This window comes from Notolepis coatsorum, assembly GCF_963971535.1.
Source record: "Notolepis coatsorum genome assembly, chromosome: 6".
Taxonomy (NCBI): Eukaryota; Metazoa; Chordata; class Actinopteri; order Aulopiformes; family Paralepididae; genus Notolepis; species Notolepis coatsorum.
In genome coordinates this window covers 171,048,150-171,061,802 of record NC_140170.1, presented here as the reverse complement: position 1 = coordinate 171,061,802, position 13,653 = coordinate 171,048,150, and the positions used below count along the sequence as shown (strand labels likewise).

The 13,653-nt window shown below is 46.6% G+C and overlaps 1 protein-coding gene across 1 annotated transcript; it reads right to left on the bottom strand.

The window, feature by feature from the left end:
• Nucleotides 1–2,431: 2,431 nt before the first annotated feature.
• Nucleotides 2,432–13,195, bottom strand: pth4 (parathyroid hormone 4; the record flags this gene model as incomplete). Its single annotated transcript, XM_084315825.1, has 2 exons — nt 2,432–2,738; nt 13,110–13,195. The coding sequence occupies 2 exons, from the start codon at nt 13,193–13,195 to the stop codon at nt 2,432–2,434; spliced, it is 393 nt and encodes a 130-aa protein (XP_084171951.1).
• Between the last annotated feature and the right edge of the window lie 458 nt (nt 13,196–13,653).

Below are 13,653 nucleotides of genomic sequence, written 5' to 3'. Positions count from 1 at the left end.
TATGGCGTACAGGCGTAGAGGCAGCTCTGTGTAGGAGTGTGTTTCAGGCTGTGTGACATAGAGGCAGCTCTGTGTAGGAGTGTGTTTCAGGCTATATGGCGTACAGGCGTAGAGGCAGCTCTGTGTAGGAGTGTGTTTCAGGCTGTATGGCGTACAGGCGTAGAGGCAGCTCTGTGTAGGAGTGTGTTTCAGGCTGTATGGCGTACAGGCGTCGAGGCAGCTCTGTGTAAGAGTGTGTTTCAGGCTGTATGGCGTAGAGGCAGCTCTGTGTAAGAGTGTGTTTCAGGCTGTATGGCGTACAGGCGTAGAGGCAGCTCTGTGTAGGAGTGTGTTTCAGGCTGTGTGACATAGAGGCAGCTCTGTGTAGGAGTGTGTTTCAGGCTATATGGCGTACAGGCGTAGAGGCAGCTCTGTGTAGGAGTGTGTTTCAGGCTGTATGGCGTAGAGGCAGCTCTGTGTAGGAGTGTGTTTCAGGCTGTGTGACGTAGAGGCAGCTCTGTGTAGGAGTGTGTTTCAGGCTGTATGGCGTACAGACGTAGAGGCAGCTCTGTGTAGGAGTGTGTTTCAGGCTGTGTGACGTAGAGGCAGCTCTGTGTAGGAATGTGAAATAAAGGTAGAAGAAGAAATAAACAAAGACCAGGAAAGCGCTTTTATTTTGATGATGTCACAGCAGCATAGACAATACACTATCTCTTCACAGTTATTTGATGATGTCACAGCAGCATAGACAATACACTATCGCTTCACAGTTATTTGATGATGTCACAGCAGCATAGACAATACACTATCTCTTCACAGTTATTTGATGATGTCACAGCAGCATAGACAATACACTATCTCTTCACAGTTATTTGATGATGTCAGTCACAGCAGCTAAATTCAAAACCACCTACTATACTAGCAGTATAAGTGTAGCAGGTAGTATGCAGTATGCAACCAAAAGCTAAATCTGCAGTATGCCAAAAGTACCTGGATCGTGTACTGATTCAGGAAGTGCTGCAATGGTTGAGATGACTGGTTTTAGCTAGCCCGGATCCTCAGATCTAATGCAAGCTTATTTAAAAATATTATTATTATTATTATTATTATTATTTGGATGAACCGATCACATTTGGAGAATGTACAGGTTACAATTAAGCGACAAAAACATATAAAAATGTTATAAAGTGGCATACTAACAGAGTTTGAAGCTTAGTTACAGCAGCATCTTTGCCTATTTTAACATCACTGTCATGGCCACCACCACAGATTAGCGGGTAGTTGACTGCATACTGGTACATGTATAGTATGGGAATAATCTGCTGCATAATGGCATGCTTATTTTCATATTTAGTATACAGTCCATACTGTGCAGTATGTAGCAGGTCATAATGTAATAATGGTTCAGTATGTAGGCACTGAATGCTGGAGCACACAGCAGCACCACAGGTTCTAGCGGGCTCAGTCTGGATGCTGGAGCACACATAGCAGCACCACGTGTAACTAGGTGATTGCAGAAACTAAAGGGTTGGACTATGAACAAAATAATGTCAAGCTTAGACGAAAATTGGCTAAATATTGCCCCAAAGTTTAGCAATATTTTATGTCCAAAGCTAAGCAATAGTTTGGCATCATAAGAAACTATAGATCTTACCGAATCAGTAGATACCAACCATGTCATGCTAGCTTACCGGAAAAGGAGCTAAATATTGCTCCACAATTTTGCAACATTTTAGGAATTGCTATATTCAAAGGGGTCCCTTTACCTTGTGTATCAGTTTATGGATCAGCTATCTTATGTATCAGCTATTGGCCACCATAATTCACCATGAATCTGCATCGGTTGAGAAAAATAATCCATTTGGGTGGATCACTACTTGGATGTGTGTGCATATATGTGGTGAGCAGGCATGCAGTCGTGCACAAACGCGGTTAAACGCCGTTTAGGTAGGTCACTGAGGCAGAAGTGCGCGCAATGATGTGCACGACACGCACACAAAAATGCGCTCACAATTGTCACTGGACTCGTCGCGCCGTGCGATAAGTACCCGGCCGGCACTTATCACCTATACTTTGCATAATAATAGGATACCGACAGCATAACAACGAGAAGTGCCAAACCAAAATACAAGCCCTGTAGGCTACCAATTGGTGGGGGGTTGGTGCCCGACTGGAAGGATGAGACAAGTTGTGCTTCAGTCTGAAGGAAACTGTCCTTCTGTAAACTAACTCTAAGTTACATTGTTAATTTAGTTTGTATTTACTTTTCTAGTTTAAGTTAATTCAATTAAAGAAATTGTAACTACAATTACATTTAAAACATTGTTATGCATAATAATCATCTGTTCTGTGCGCAACCGAGGGAACATGTATGCACGTATCACATAGATCCCATATTACGACTGCATCACTGGTGGTGAGTGCACGCTTGTGTGTGTAGTATTATGTGATGCTAGTGTTCTTCCTCTGAGAGGCCCGTCTGATAGGGGCTGGTGAAGAAGTCTCTCAGTAGGCTCTCCAGCACCACCTTCTGCTGGACGTCCAGCCTGGCGGGCCGGGGACCGCCTCGACGGGCGGTGTCGGGGACCAGGGCCGGATTGGCGGCCAGGTTGAGAGCCTCTGGCGGGAGGAAGACGGCGGAGCGGGTCTGGGCCGTGTGGAGGCCCTCCATGGCGCTGGAGAGCCAAATAAGTCTCTTCAGAGTCTGGATGGTGCGGCCGCGGTCGTGCATCAGCTGGTGCTCCGTCACTGCCCGGCGGCTGGAGGTGGATCGCGGGGAAGAGGGGAAGAGGGAAACAGCATGGTGTCATTACAGGACCAGACCAGTGTCCTTCTGACTTCCTGTCATCACCAGAGCTCGTCCCTGTCAAACGTTGTGTGCTTATGTGTATAAACTATAAAGTGTATGTTTTGGTAGATGTCAGCCTACACTGTAAAAAAAAAACTATTTTACAGATTACTTTTGTTTTTCTACTTTAAGTGTAAATGCCAGAAAAATACAGTAAATTACCTTTTATCTAAATTAAATAAAGGTTGTAATCTGTAAATGTATTTGATTTACTGTAATTTGACAGGAAGTATTTGGCAACCGTTGCTGCCAGACATTTACAGTTTTTTACAGTCTTTTTTACAGTGTACCTGTCATACTGCCATTGATGTTGAAAAGGGGTGGAAATAAACTCTAAAACCACTGTTCGCTAGCGTTTCTGTATTACTCTACTGTAAGCCATTCAAATTTGCACAGAAACCAGGAGCACACGGGAGATAAAACACAAGATTAGTTAAAGATAGGGGCACAATCCACGTTATATATCGTATATCTTACGCTCTGCACTCTATTGGAACATATCCATATCCAGTCTAATACTGAATAAATGTCTTCACATGTACACACCCATCCGCCTGGCCACACCCCCATCCGCTCCTCTACATAAGCGGGGATGTGGCCATACTAACAGCTCCTTCCTTATTTTCACCACCGACAAGTGTCTGTATACACCACTTGAGTTTAGTGCCGAAATAGTTGGAAAGGAGCTACGTTGAAGAGAAGGAGCTGCGTTGACATTATATCTTTGTTTTCTCTCTCACTATTTTTGAGGAAATACAGCGATAATGTCTTCGCCACCGGAGTGTCTAGAAGATGATCATTCTGACTTCCACCGGCGCTTCGTATTAGGGGCTCGCGTCGCTGAGCAATCCCCGCCGGCATTACCTCCGGCTTTGCAGTTGGACACTTTGCTTGGGAGGCGCTCGGCCGTGTGAGGGCTGACGGCCTCTCTGGGGCGGGTGATGTTTTTGCGACGCAGGTGCCAGGTGTGTCAGTTGTGGGGGGAACAACTACACAGCTTACGAAGGCCGGCTCCAGGCTGGTATCCTTTTTCGCTGCCACTTAGCGGCGTGGAGGGGGTTCTGGTTTGATACCCACGTTAACATTAGCTCCTCATCGAGTAAGAGCTTTGTTTTCCTGGGACCGTGATTCCGAATCTGTGGTTCAATTCCCCAGGTCTCTGGACAAACGGATACCCACTGTCGCCGTACTGGCCCAGATTTTCAAAGATGAAAAGCACCCGGTGCGAGGGAGGTGAGCTTGGTGTTTCATTATGAGAATATCTCCATGCTCAAGTCGGCTATAGTCCGCGAGGGACTTGTTGCCGGCACCGCTGTGTCTGGTAAACACCGTTCTGAAGAGGGATCTGTGTTGCCTTTTTTTCCCTTCTTTCTTCAGATTAGAAGAGGAAAAGACAGCGGCTGTCTGAAGTGTTGGCCTGTATTGCTTTTCTCACGTTGTGCAGTTTTCAGTGGTAGCCGCTTAGCTTGCTTCTGCGTTAGCTAGTGGTTAGCGATAGCCGGGTTGAGCTAACTGTTAGCCAGCTAGCTGTTTAGCTACGATGTTAGCTACCCGTTTTCGCTCAGCTGGGAACGTTAGCTTGATGCTATCAGTTAGCCTAGAGTTAGCTGTTAGCTTGTGCTACAACCATTGGCATTAGCCGTGAGAATAGCAGGCCCTGGCACTCTGACTACGACATCATCTTTGACAGAAGATGTAGTCGGGCCTGCACCATGACCAGCAGCAGGAGGGGGGCGCATCGCTTCTTTTTGCCCCACCAGCGAGAGGCCTTCGTCAACATGGAGACCAACCTGTGTTGCAGCCTTTTGCCCTGCGTTCCTTGGTGCAGGTAAGATGTCCATTGGACATTACCCCACTCTTCCTTCCTTCCCCTCCAGAATGTTTTGTTAATAACGATGTCTTTGTCTGCAAAACATATGTTACTTCACTACATTTGGAGATACGACATGTGCTGTGTGTGAATTGTCTTGGTCGCTTTGTATAGCTTGGGTAGCGTTGGCCAAGGCTTGTGCCTTTCTCTCTACCTAGGAACAGCGTTGTTTTTTACGTGAGTAAAAATGAACTGGGTTTTTGTTGTATGATGAGAAGTTGTGTGTGTTCATGTAACGTTAGACAACGTGGCTGAGCCCACAACTGGCTGGGTTACCCTACAATACTGTGCATAGTGGCATGTGATCGAGGGATGAGTCCCTCTCTCAGCTTGTTATTCTTACTTGAGGGTAATGATGACAATAACAAGTGGCAAGTTTTTTTCACACATAAGCAGGGCTGTGCCTGTTCAAGCAAGGTCTTCGGCTGTGCTGGCGTGCATGATGTAAAGCTTACTCTACACATTTGGCGTCGTATCAGGGGTAAGGTGGTGAGGGGTGGTTTTCCCAGGTGTAAGAATTCAGGTGGCAGGTTTGCACATGAGCCTATGCGAAGCTGTTACCTTAAACAGGTATACATGCGCTTCATGTAGCACGCTATGACTGGTGTCATGGCTCTGCTTTGTCATTGCATCGTATCAGGGGTGAGGGGTCATGAGGGGGTGAACTGATAAACCCTCCCTCCCCTTTTTTCTGATTGGTCAGGGGGTTGGACCTCCTGTCCTTCGGGCTTCCTGTCACACTGTTGGGTCAGCGCGTCACAGGGTAGGGAGAGGCGGGGGGGAGGGAGTTCCCTGGTCCCCCTCTCTTAGGACTGGGGATGGTGGCGTGATTAGGACACGGGACGGGTTCTGGTCGCGCCGGACCAGGTCAGTTAACTCGTTGTCCGCCGGGGCGCAGATCTGCTGTTCTGGTACCCTGAAGGACTTGTGCTTTTTTGGGGAGAAAATGCCGGGTTGGCCCGGGCGTTGCAGGGGTTGATGTTATGGAGGTGTTCGTGGTTATGTCACTGCGTGTTATCCTTCACTATTGCTTGGTCCATATTGTGTTGTACCTTGCGCTGTGCTAAAGGAGCCTGGTCCTTCTCCATTCTTTTTTCGCCCCTCTCTTCTCCTGCTTGGCGGGCCTGGGAGGGGGCTGTCGAGGTGGTTCTTGTACCCCTCTGGCCTACCTGTTGAAGGATTTGGGGTGCTTTTTCAATGTATGTGATGTATAGATTGGGGGAAGATGGTAGCATCTAACGGTGCCAGGTCAGAGAGGGCAGAAATGTGTTTGGCTTAGCAGAGGTTGGTTCAGAACGGTGACCAGTGGATTGAATACACTGCCAGCGAGGGTGTTTGTTGACATTCCTTGTGAGAACATCTGAGATAAGACGGAGTGTCTCCCAGAGCGAGGGAGAGCGGTTCACAGTGAATGAAACGTTTAATGTGTGTAAAGGTTATTAACGCAGTTGTCATGACAACACGTCGCATGACAACCAGAAGGCGGGGCCGTCGTTGCGACGACGAACATCTATAAGTCGAACGGTGTTTCCGGGTGGAAGGCAGACTAGAATCTGACCAAGAGCGAGTAGGACTGAGATCACACAGAGGCCACTCTCTCCTCTCATTGAGAGGGGGGGGGGGGGGGGGAGGAAGAATGCCACATCAGTAGCTTCGGCTACCACGAGGATGGTCATGGCTAACGAACAGGCCTGACCGCTATTGGACTGAATAACAAAAGGACGATGGACGAACACACCGAAAGATCATTAGAATAGACTCTTCAAGGACGATACAATTTGATAACATCTGATAACATCTGATTATGAGGTTCTGTTTATAGCAATAAAACAACGCTTTTCCTCACAAGGTATTTCACGGTGTCGAAGTGTCGAATTCTTACGGAGGTGGAGAATTAGTATGGTTTATGGATTGCACTAACGGGGGAGATAAGGATCTTATCTACCAGTATCGGAGACGTCAGGACCATTAAAATGACACAACGCAGAGGAATTGGATGGAGGGCCAAACAGACGAAGACGTGATACTGGCCAGTTTGATCAGGATCTTACAGTTGGTGCCGATGACAGCCGGATTTGCAAGAGATTAAAACAACGGGAACAGTTGGTTGTTGATGACAGCCGGATTTGCAAGAGATAAGAACAACGGATAAAGACTTTTTCAATAATGGGGCGACAGTGGACAACAGTCATCAATGTGTGGGAGAATCATGATCGAAGCAAGGCCGGCCAGCCCTGGGAGAGAGCGGCGAGTCGAGCGGTCAGGAGGCGAACCAGCGCTGTAGGGGAAACAGCGCTCCGATCAAAAATGTGAGTTCACTGTGCACACGGTTGTTTTGATCTTTTAAACCAAATAAAAACGAACAGATGTGCATCCGTAAACGTAAACATTTCTAGTTCGACACAGAGAGAATGCCAGCTGTAATAATATGAGCAGAGAGCCATGGTGAAAATCGAGGGTGTTATCTACATAGAATGAAAAGCAAATGAGGCAGGCTGCACAGTTTTGGTTTAAGGAGGGTAAATGCGAGATGAGGGAAGGGGGGGGGGGGGGGGGGGGGGGGGCGCTTGAATCAGATCGAAAAATTGTTGATGGCGGGACTGTTTTCACAACAGAAGGAAAGTCGAAAGGAGATTGTACCAGTGTGTATTATGTCCGATCAGGCAAGAGTATTAGTCTGAGAAAGCGTCCCCTGATAATGGATAGGAAAGAGAGGAAAAACAGATGTGTTTTTAGGCCTTGGAAGGAAGGGCAGCGTTCGTTTGTTGAGAGAGTAGCCATTTGCACCGAGTCAAAATGGCCGCAGAGCCACGAGGGGTTTAGAATGTGCTTTTTCAATGTATGTGATGTATAGATTGGGGGAAGATGGTAGCATCTAACGGTGCCAGGTCAGAGATGGCAGAAATGTGTTTGGCTTAGCAGAGGTTGGTTCAGAACGGTGACCAGTGGATTGAATACACTGCCAGCGAGGGTGTTTGTTGACATTCCTTGTGAGAACATCTGAGATAAGACGGAGTGTCTCCCAGAGCGAGGGAGAGCGGTTCACAGTGAATGAAACGTTTAATGTGTGTAAAGGTTATTAACGCAGTTGTCATGACAACACGTCGCATGACAACCAGAAGGCGGGCCGTCGTTGCGACAACGAACATCTATAAGTCGAACGGTGTTTCCGGGTGGAAGGCAGACTAGAATCTGACCAAGAGCGAGTAGGACTGAGATCACACAGAGGCCACTCTCTCCTCTCATTGAGAGGGGGGGGGGGGGGGGGGGGAGGAAGAATGCCACATCAGTAGCTTCGGCTACCACGAGGATGGTCATGGCTAACGAACAGGCCTGACCGCTATTGGACTGAATAACAAAAGGACGATGGACGAACACACCGAAAGATCATTAGAATAGACTCTTCAAGGACGATACAATTTGATAACATCTGATAACATCTGATTATGAGGTTCTGTTTATAGCAATAAAACAACGCTTTTCCTCACAAGGTATTTCACGGTGTCGAAGTGTCGAATTCTTACGGAGGTGGAGAATTAGTATGGTTTATGGATTGCACTAACGGGGGAGATAAGGATCTTATCTACCAGTATCGGAGACGTCAGGACCATTAAAATGACACAACGCAGAGGAATTGGATGGAGGGCCAAACAGACGAAGACGTGATACTGGCCAGTTTGATCAGGATCTTACACTGTGTACGTCCCGGTCCGCCGGGCACAGGTCGTTCTCGTCAACCTGTTGGCCTGGGTTAACCCCTTCTTGAGAACTGAAACACTTGTACTGCTGTATAGCCGGTGTATACCCGCAGTTGTGTTTTGGAGTTTTTTCTTGGGGGTGTTATAGGAACAACCGCCTCCTGTTAGGTGGTGGTTGGTTTCCAGGTGTGTTGGTAGCGGAGTCGACTCTCGGGTTAGGCCAGGCTTGACCCCGTCTGCCTGCGAGTGTGCCCCCGCACCCTTCATGACGTCTGCCAATCGTGTCAGCCTTCTCTGCCTTGGCCCCTCTAGAGGGTCATGTTTTTTTTGTGGAGGCTGCGACATGGTGCACAGCATACCGAACGCCCCTTCCGCCGGGGTGCTGTTTTCAGCAGATCCCTTAGGTTTGATTGATTGATTGAAAAGTTTATTAACAGATTGCAGAATGGGTACAGTACAGTACAGCTCAATACATACAATTGTTAAGGGGATGCAGACCAGAGAAAGACTTTCGTCTTGTTTACATCAGGGTCCCCCATTTTCAATTCATCATATGACACACACGACATACAGATAGACAGTACTGCTACATCTATACATTTATGACATACCAGATTTGCAAATACAGTACTGTTTGTGATACAAAAAAATCCAGAAAAAGAGTGTATATACATTTGACATAGAAACTGTACATTGGAGGAGGTTGGGTAGGTGGGGTTGGGTGGGGCTGTACATTGGAGGTGGGGGGGTTGGGTTGGGTAGGGGGGGGACACTGTACACTGTACATTGGAATACTGACATACATTTGACATAGAAACTGTACATTGGAGGAGGTTGGGTAGGTGGGGTTGGGTGGGGCTGTACATTGGAGGTGGGGTGGGTAGGGGGGGACACACTGTACATTGGAATACTGACAAAGCCATACTTGGTCTTTACTGTACAACTGGGTTAGGACATTTGTAGGGGCCAGTTTCGAATTGCAGTCTCCCGTAGGTGTTCTTTGAGAGTGTTTTTGAAAGTGGGTAGTGATTCACATTCCTTTACAGCTTTGGGTAGGGCGTTCCACATTGATGTGGCATAATTGCGAAACGTGTTTAGTCCCTTGTTTGAGCCGAATCTGGGTTTCACATGATTTGTGGAGCTCCCTCTGGTGTTGTGATCGTGGTATTCACTGACCTTTGGGAAGTATTTTGACATGTACATGGGTACCTTGGTCGTGTAGTGTATCTTGTAGACCAGGCCCATTGCAAGTTGCTGTACTCTGTCGTCTACTCTAAGCCATCCTAGGTTATCAAAGTGGGCAGGGGTGAGGTGGGTTCTAGGAGTCAGGTCAAGCAGTAGTCTGACTAGTTTGTTTTGAGATGTTTGTAATTTGGTTTTTAGTGCCTTTGAGGTGCTTTGGTACCATGAGGTGCAAGCATAGTCATAGTACCCTTGAATGAGTGCTCCTGCCAGAGTCTTCAGGGTATTCTTGTTTACCAGAGAGGAGATCCGGTACAAGAATCAAGTTCGTTGGTTGACTTTTTTTATTACATTGGATGCCATTTTGTCACAGGAAAGATTAGCCTCTAGGATGGAACCCAGGTAGGTAATTTCATTTTTCCATGTGACAATATTGTCACCCACTGTAACTGAGAAGCCGTCGGTCTTGTTGAGTTTGTTATTTGAACCGAAGAGAATGGATTCTGTTTTGCCCATGTGTAATGATAGTTTGTTGTCGGCGAGCCATATGCAGATTTTGTCTAGTCCGCAGTGCTCCAGGCTCAGGTCGAGTCCTTTTGACCTGTTGCCTGGATTGAGGGATCAACCTCTTTGGGGGTTGTCTCCCCGGTGCGCTGCCTGGTCCCGCTGTGGGGGTGTAGCCTCTTTGAGTGCTTCAGGGCGGCGTGCTGTATGGGGGAAGGGCCTGCTCTTGGATGGGCCCTGTCCGATACGCTGGCGATGTGGGGGGTGGTGTCACTAGTGACCGCCTGGTGGGGTCTCGATGCTGCGGCGTCGTTGGCCTCACCAGGCCCCCTTTTTCCAGGGGGTCCTGATCCTTCCTGGGGCTGGGTCCTCCTTCGCGCTCCGCTGCTACGGCTTTGCCACAGGGTTGGCTTCTTGACCTTGACCCCGTGATATTACAGGGATTGTAACAGGTTTTTTTCCCTTCCCGTTCGTTCCCTAGTGGCATGTGGGTTGTGCGCCTGTGTAGTCGTGGGTTCTTCTGTGGGAAGGTAAGTCCCACAATCTGCTCACCCTGTGCGTTTGAGTTGCTAAACCCTCTTCGCACAGTCGGATCCGATTCCCTCCCGTCCTCCACTAGGGGGGTCCAGGGGCTATGGTCCTCCCCGGTTCTGATGGTTGTGGGGGGCCTTAGCGGGTACATTTGTCGAGCTTCGGCTCTGCTCAGCTCCTGTGTTCCAATAGAGCGCATAGCGTAAGCTATACGATATATAACATACGGTTATCCTATAACCATATTTATATGAGTATAGCGAGCGCTCTGCGCTGACTCACTGAGGACCCCGTGGTCTTCGCCTTCGGTGGTGAAAGACTTGGGAAGGAGCTGTTAGTATGACACATCCCCGCTTATGTAGAGGAGCGGATGGGGGTGTGGCCAGGCGGATGGGTGTGTACATGTGAAGAAATGTATTCAGTATTAGACTGGATATGGATATGTTCCAATAGAGCGCAGAGCGCTCGCTATACTCATATAACTATGGTTATAGGATAACCGTATGTTTCATACTGGACACCCAGGTAATCAGACCTGGGAGCAGGTGTGGCTGCGCACCTGTTGCACATTGAGGTAATCAGGAGAGCTTCACCTGTCCTACCTGGTAATGTTCCATCTTGCCACCTCTTCAATAAACCAGTTTGAGGGCAGCCGGGTAGTGCAGCGGACTAAGCGTCTGTCTACCACCACAGAGACAGTGGGATCGAATCCAGCTGTGGTGCTTCCGGGTTGGCCGACCGTCCATACTAACTCAATTGTGTAGCGGGTGGGAAACCCGGCGAGGGTGGGTCCTGGTCGTTGTAAAACAGCGACTCCTACAGTTTGGTCGGGGCGCCTGCACAGCAAGGGAAGGATCTAGGAGAGGTAGTGTGACCTTCCACACGTTACACTCTCAGTGAGAGTCCGCGCTGCCAGGTGAAAAGAAGCGGTGGGCTGGGTACACATGTGTCGGAGGAAGCATGTGATAGTCTCCGCCCTCCCAGACCGACGGTAGGGGGTAGAGTGCGCAACGACCAGGAAGGGTATTGGGAATTGGCATAACGACTAACATTGGAATGGGAGAAAAACTAAAAAAGAATGGGAAAAAAGATAATAAGCTCTGGAGGAGGTGTCAGCACTCTGGAGGAGGTGTCAGCACTCTGGAGGAGGTGTCAGCACTCTGGAGGAGGTGTCAGCACTCTGGAGGAGGTATCAGCGCTCTGGAGGAGGTATCAGCGCTCTAGTCTAGAACTATCTCTCTCTCTCTCGCTCACACACACACAAAGAAAAATAAAAAAATCCATCAAAACCAGTGTTGTTGCTAATCATTGACACATGCTAGACTGTAATAATCCCCCCCAGTAAAATCTACTCTGCATTTGATATATTGCAAATATTTCCATATATTTTTTTTACAACATTTGTGATGCCATCACACACACTGGCATTTAAAGGGTACAAATTCAAAAATTCCTGCACCAGAATGTAGGAAATTAAGTCTTTGTAACAAAGAAAATTCCTGGTGGGGGACCCCCAGACCCCCGCTTAAAAAGTGGGCTTACTGGGGCTATATTTTGCACTATATGTCCTGGCCTGAATGATTTCCTCAGTCCGGCCCTGGTTAAAAGCCTCCAATGCTTATTAGTGCGTGTGCGTTTGAACATTTGCATGTTTCAACCATATATATATATAAAAAAAAAATCTATACCACCCCTATAATAGTGGGGGTCACGGCTCTCTGACACCGTTATTTCAGGGGTCGCGGCCTGAAAACTTTGGGAACCCCTGATCTAAAACAAAAAACTGAGATGTTTAGCAAGTTAAGTTGTATTTTAGTAAATATATTAAAAGTGTATAATATATTTAATCTTAAGTACAATTTTAATGGTTTTAATTTAACACAACTTTAGTATACTATATACTTTTTTCATAATAAAAAAAAGAATTACAACATCATTGCCAAGTAGGAAAAGCGGCTAAGGGTGCATCATTCTGAATCTAAACTGGTGACATTTTATTTAATTTCAAATAGGGATGTCCGATATTATCGGCCTACCGATATTGGCATTCAAATGTAATATCGGAAATGATCGGTATCGGTTTAAAAAAGAAAAAAAATATAATTTTTTACATTAACAAAGTTATTTAACCTTTATTTACCCAGGCAAGCAAGTAAGAACAAATTCTTATTTTATTTATTGTCAAAAGTATGCATAATGTTGTGTTAATTCCATGACAAGAGATACAGTATGTAATGTTAATTACCTCAAATTATTACGTTTGTTTGGGGGGGGAAACCCAGCATATATCGGTATCGGAAATTAAGAGTTGGACAATATCGGTATATCGGATATCGGTAAAAAAGCCAATATCGAACATCCCTAATTTCAAACCTTTATTTAAACTCGATATATATATTCACATATATATTCGGCATATAAAACTACAACAATAAGACAAGTAAGGATAATAATCAATTAAAACATGTACAATGAGCCTTTAATCAGTGAGCTTCACCTCTCGTTGTCCTGACACTGGCCCAGGGTGAAGACGACGACCACCATGACGGCGAGCGACTGCGCAGGCTTACGTGGCATTAGCATTTTCTAGATGAAGAGCAGAAATATAGATTTCACCTCCCGCACGAAAATGAACTATTATATCCTTTTACATGCAGTAATTACTATAGAAAATACTATACATTTTTAAACACGGCCTAAAAACCTTTTTTAATAGAGCCTTTGGGTAAATCCCACTTTGTCTTTGTTTTGTGTATTGGGAATTGCCCCTAGCTTTGCCTATTTTAACTGTTGCTTTTTATTACATCTTTTTCTTTGCTTTGTTTTTAAACCTGTAGCACTATTATAATGAATTGCTGTAGAAATACGATGGTAACCCGTATACATAAAACCTCTAGTTGAGTTGGGGCGACAGTGGCTCAGGAGGTAGAGCGGTCATAAGGTAAGCAGAAGGATAAATAAACACCACAAATAGATTTGACTTCATACAAAATGTAACTACAGTAAGACTAGTATCCATGTGTTGTTGTCTTGTTCATAGT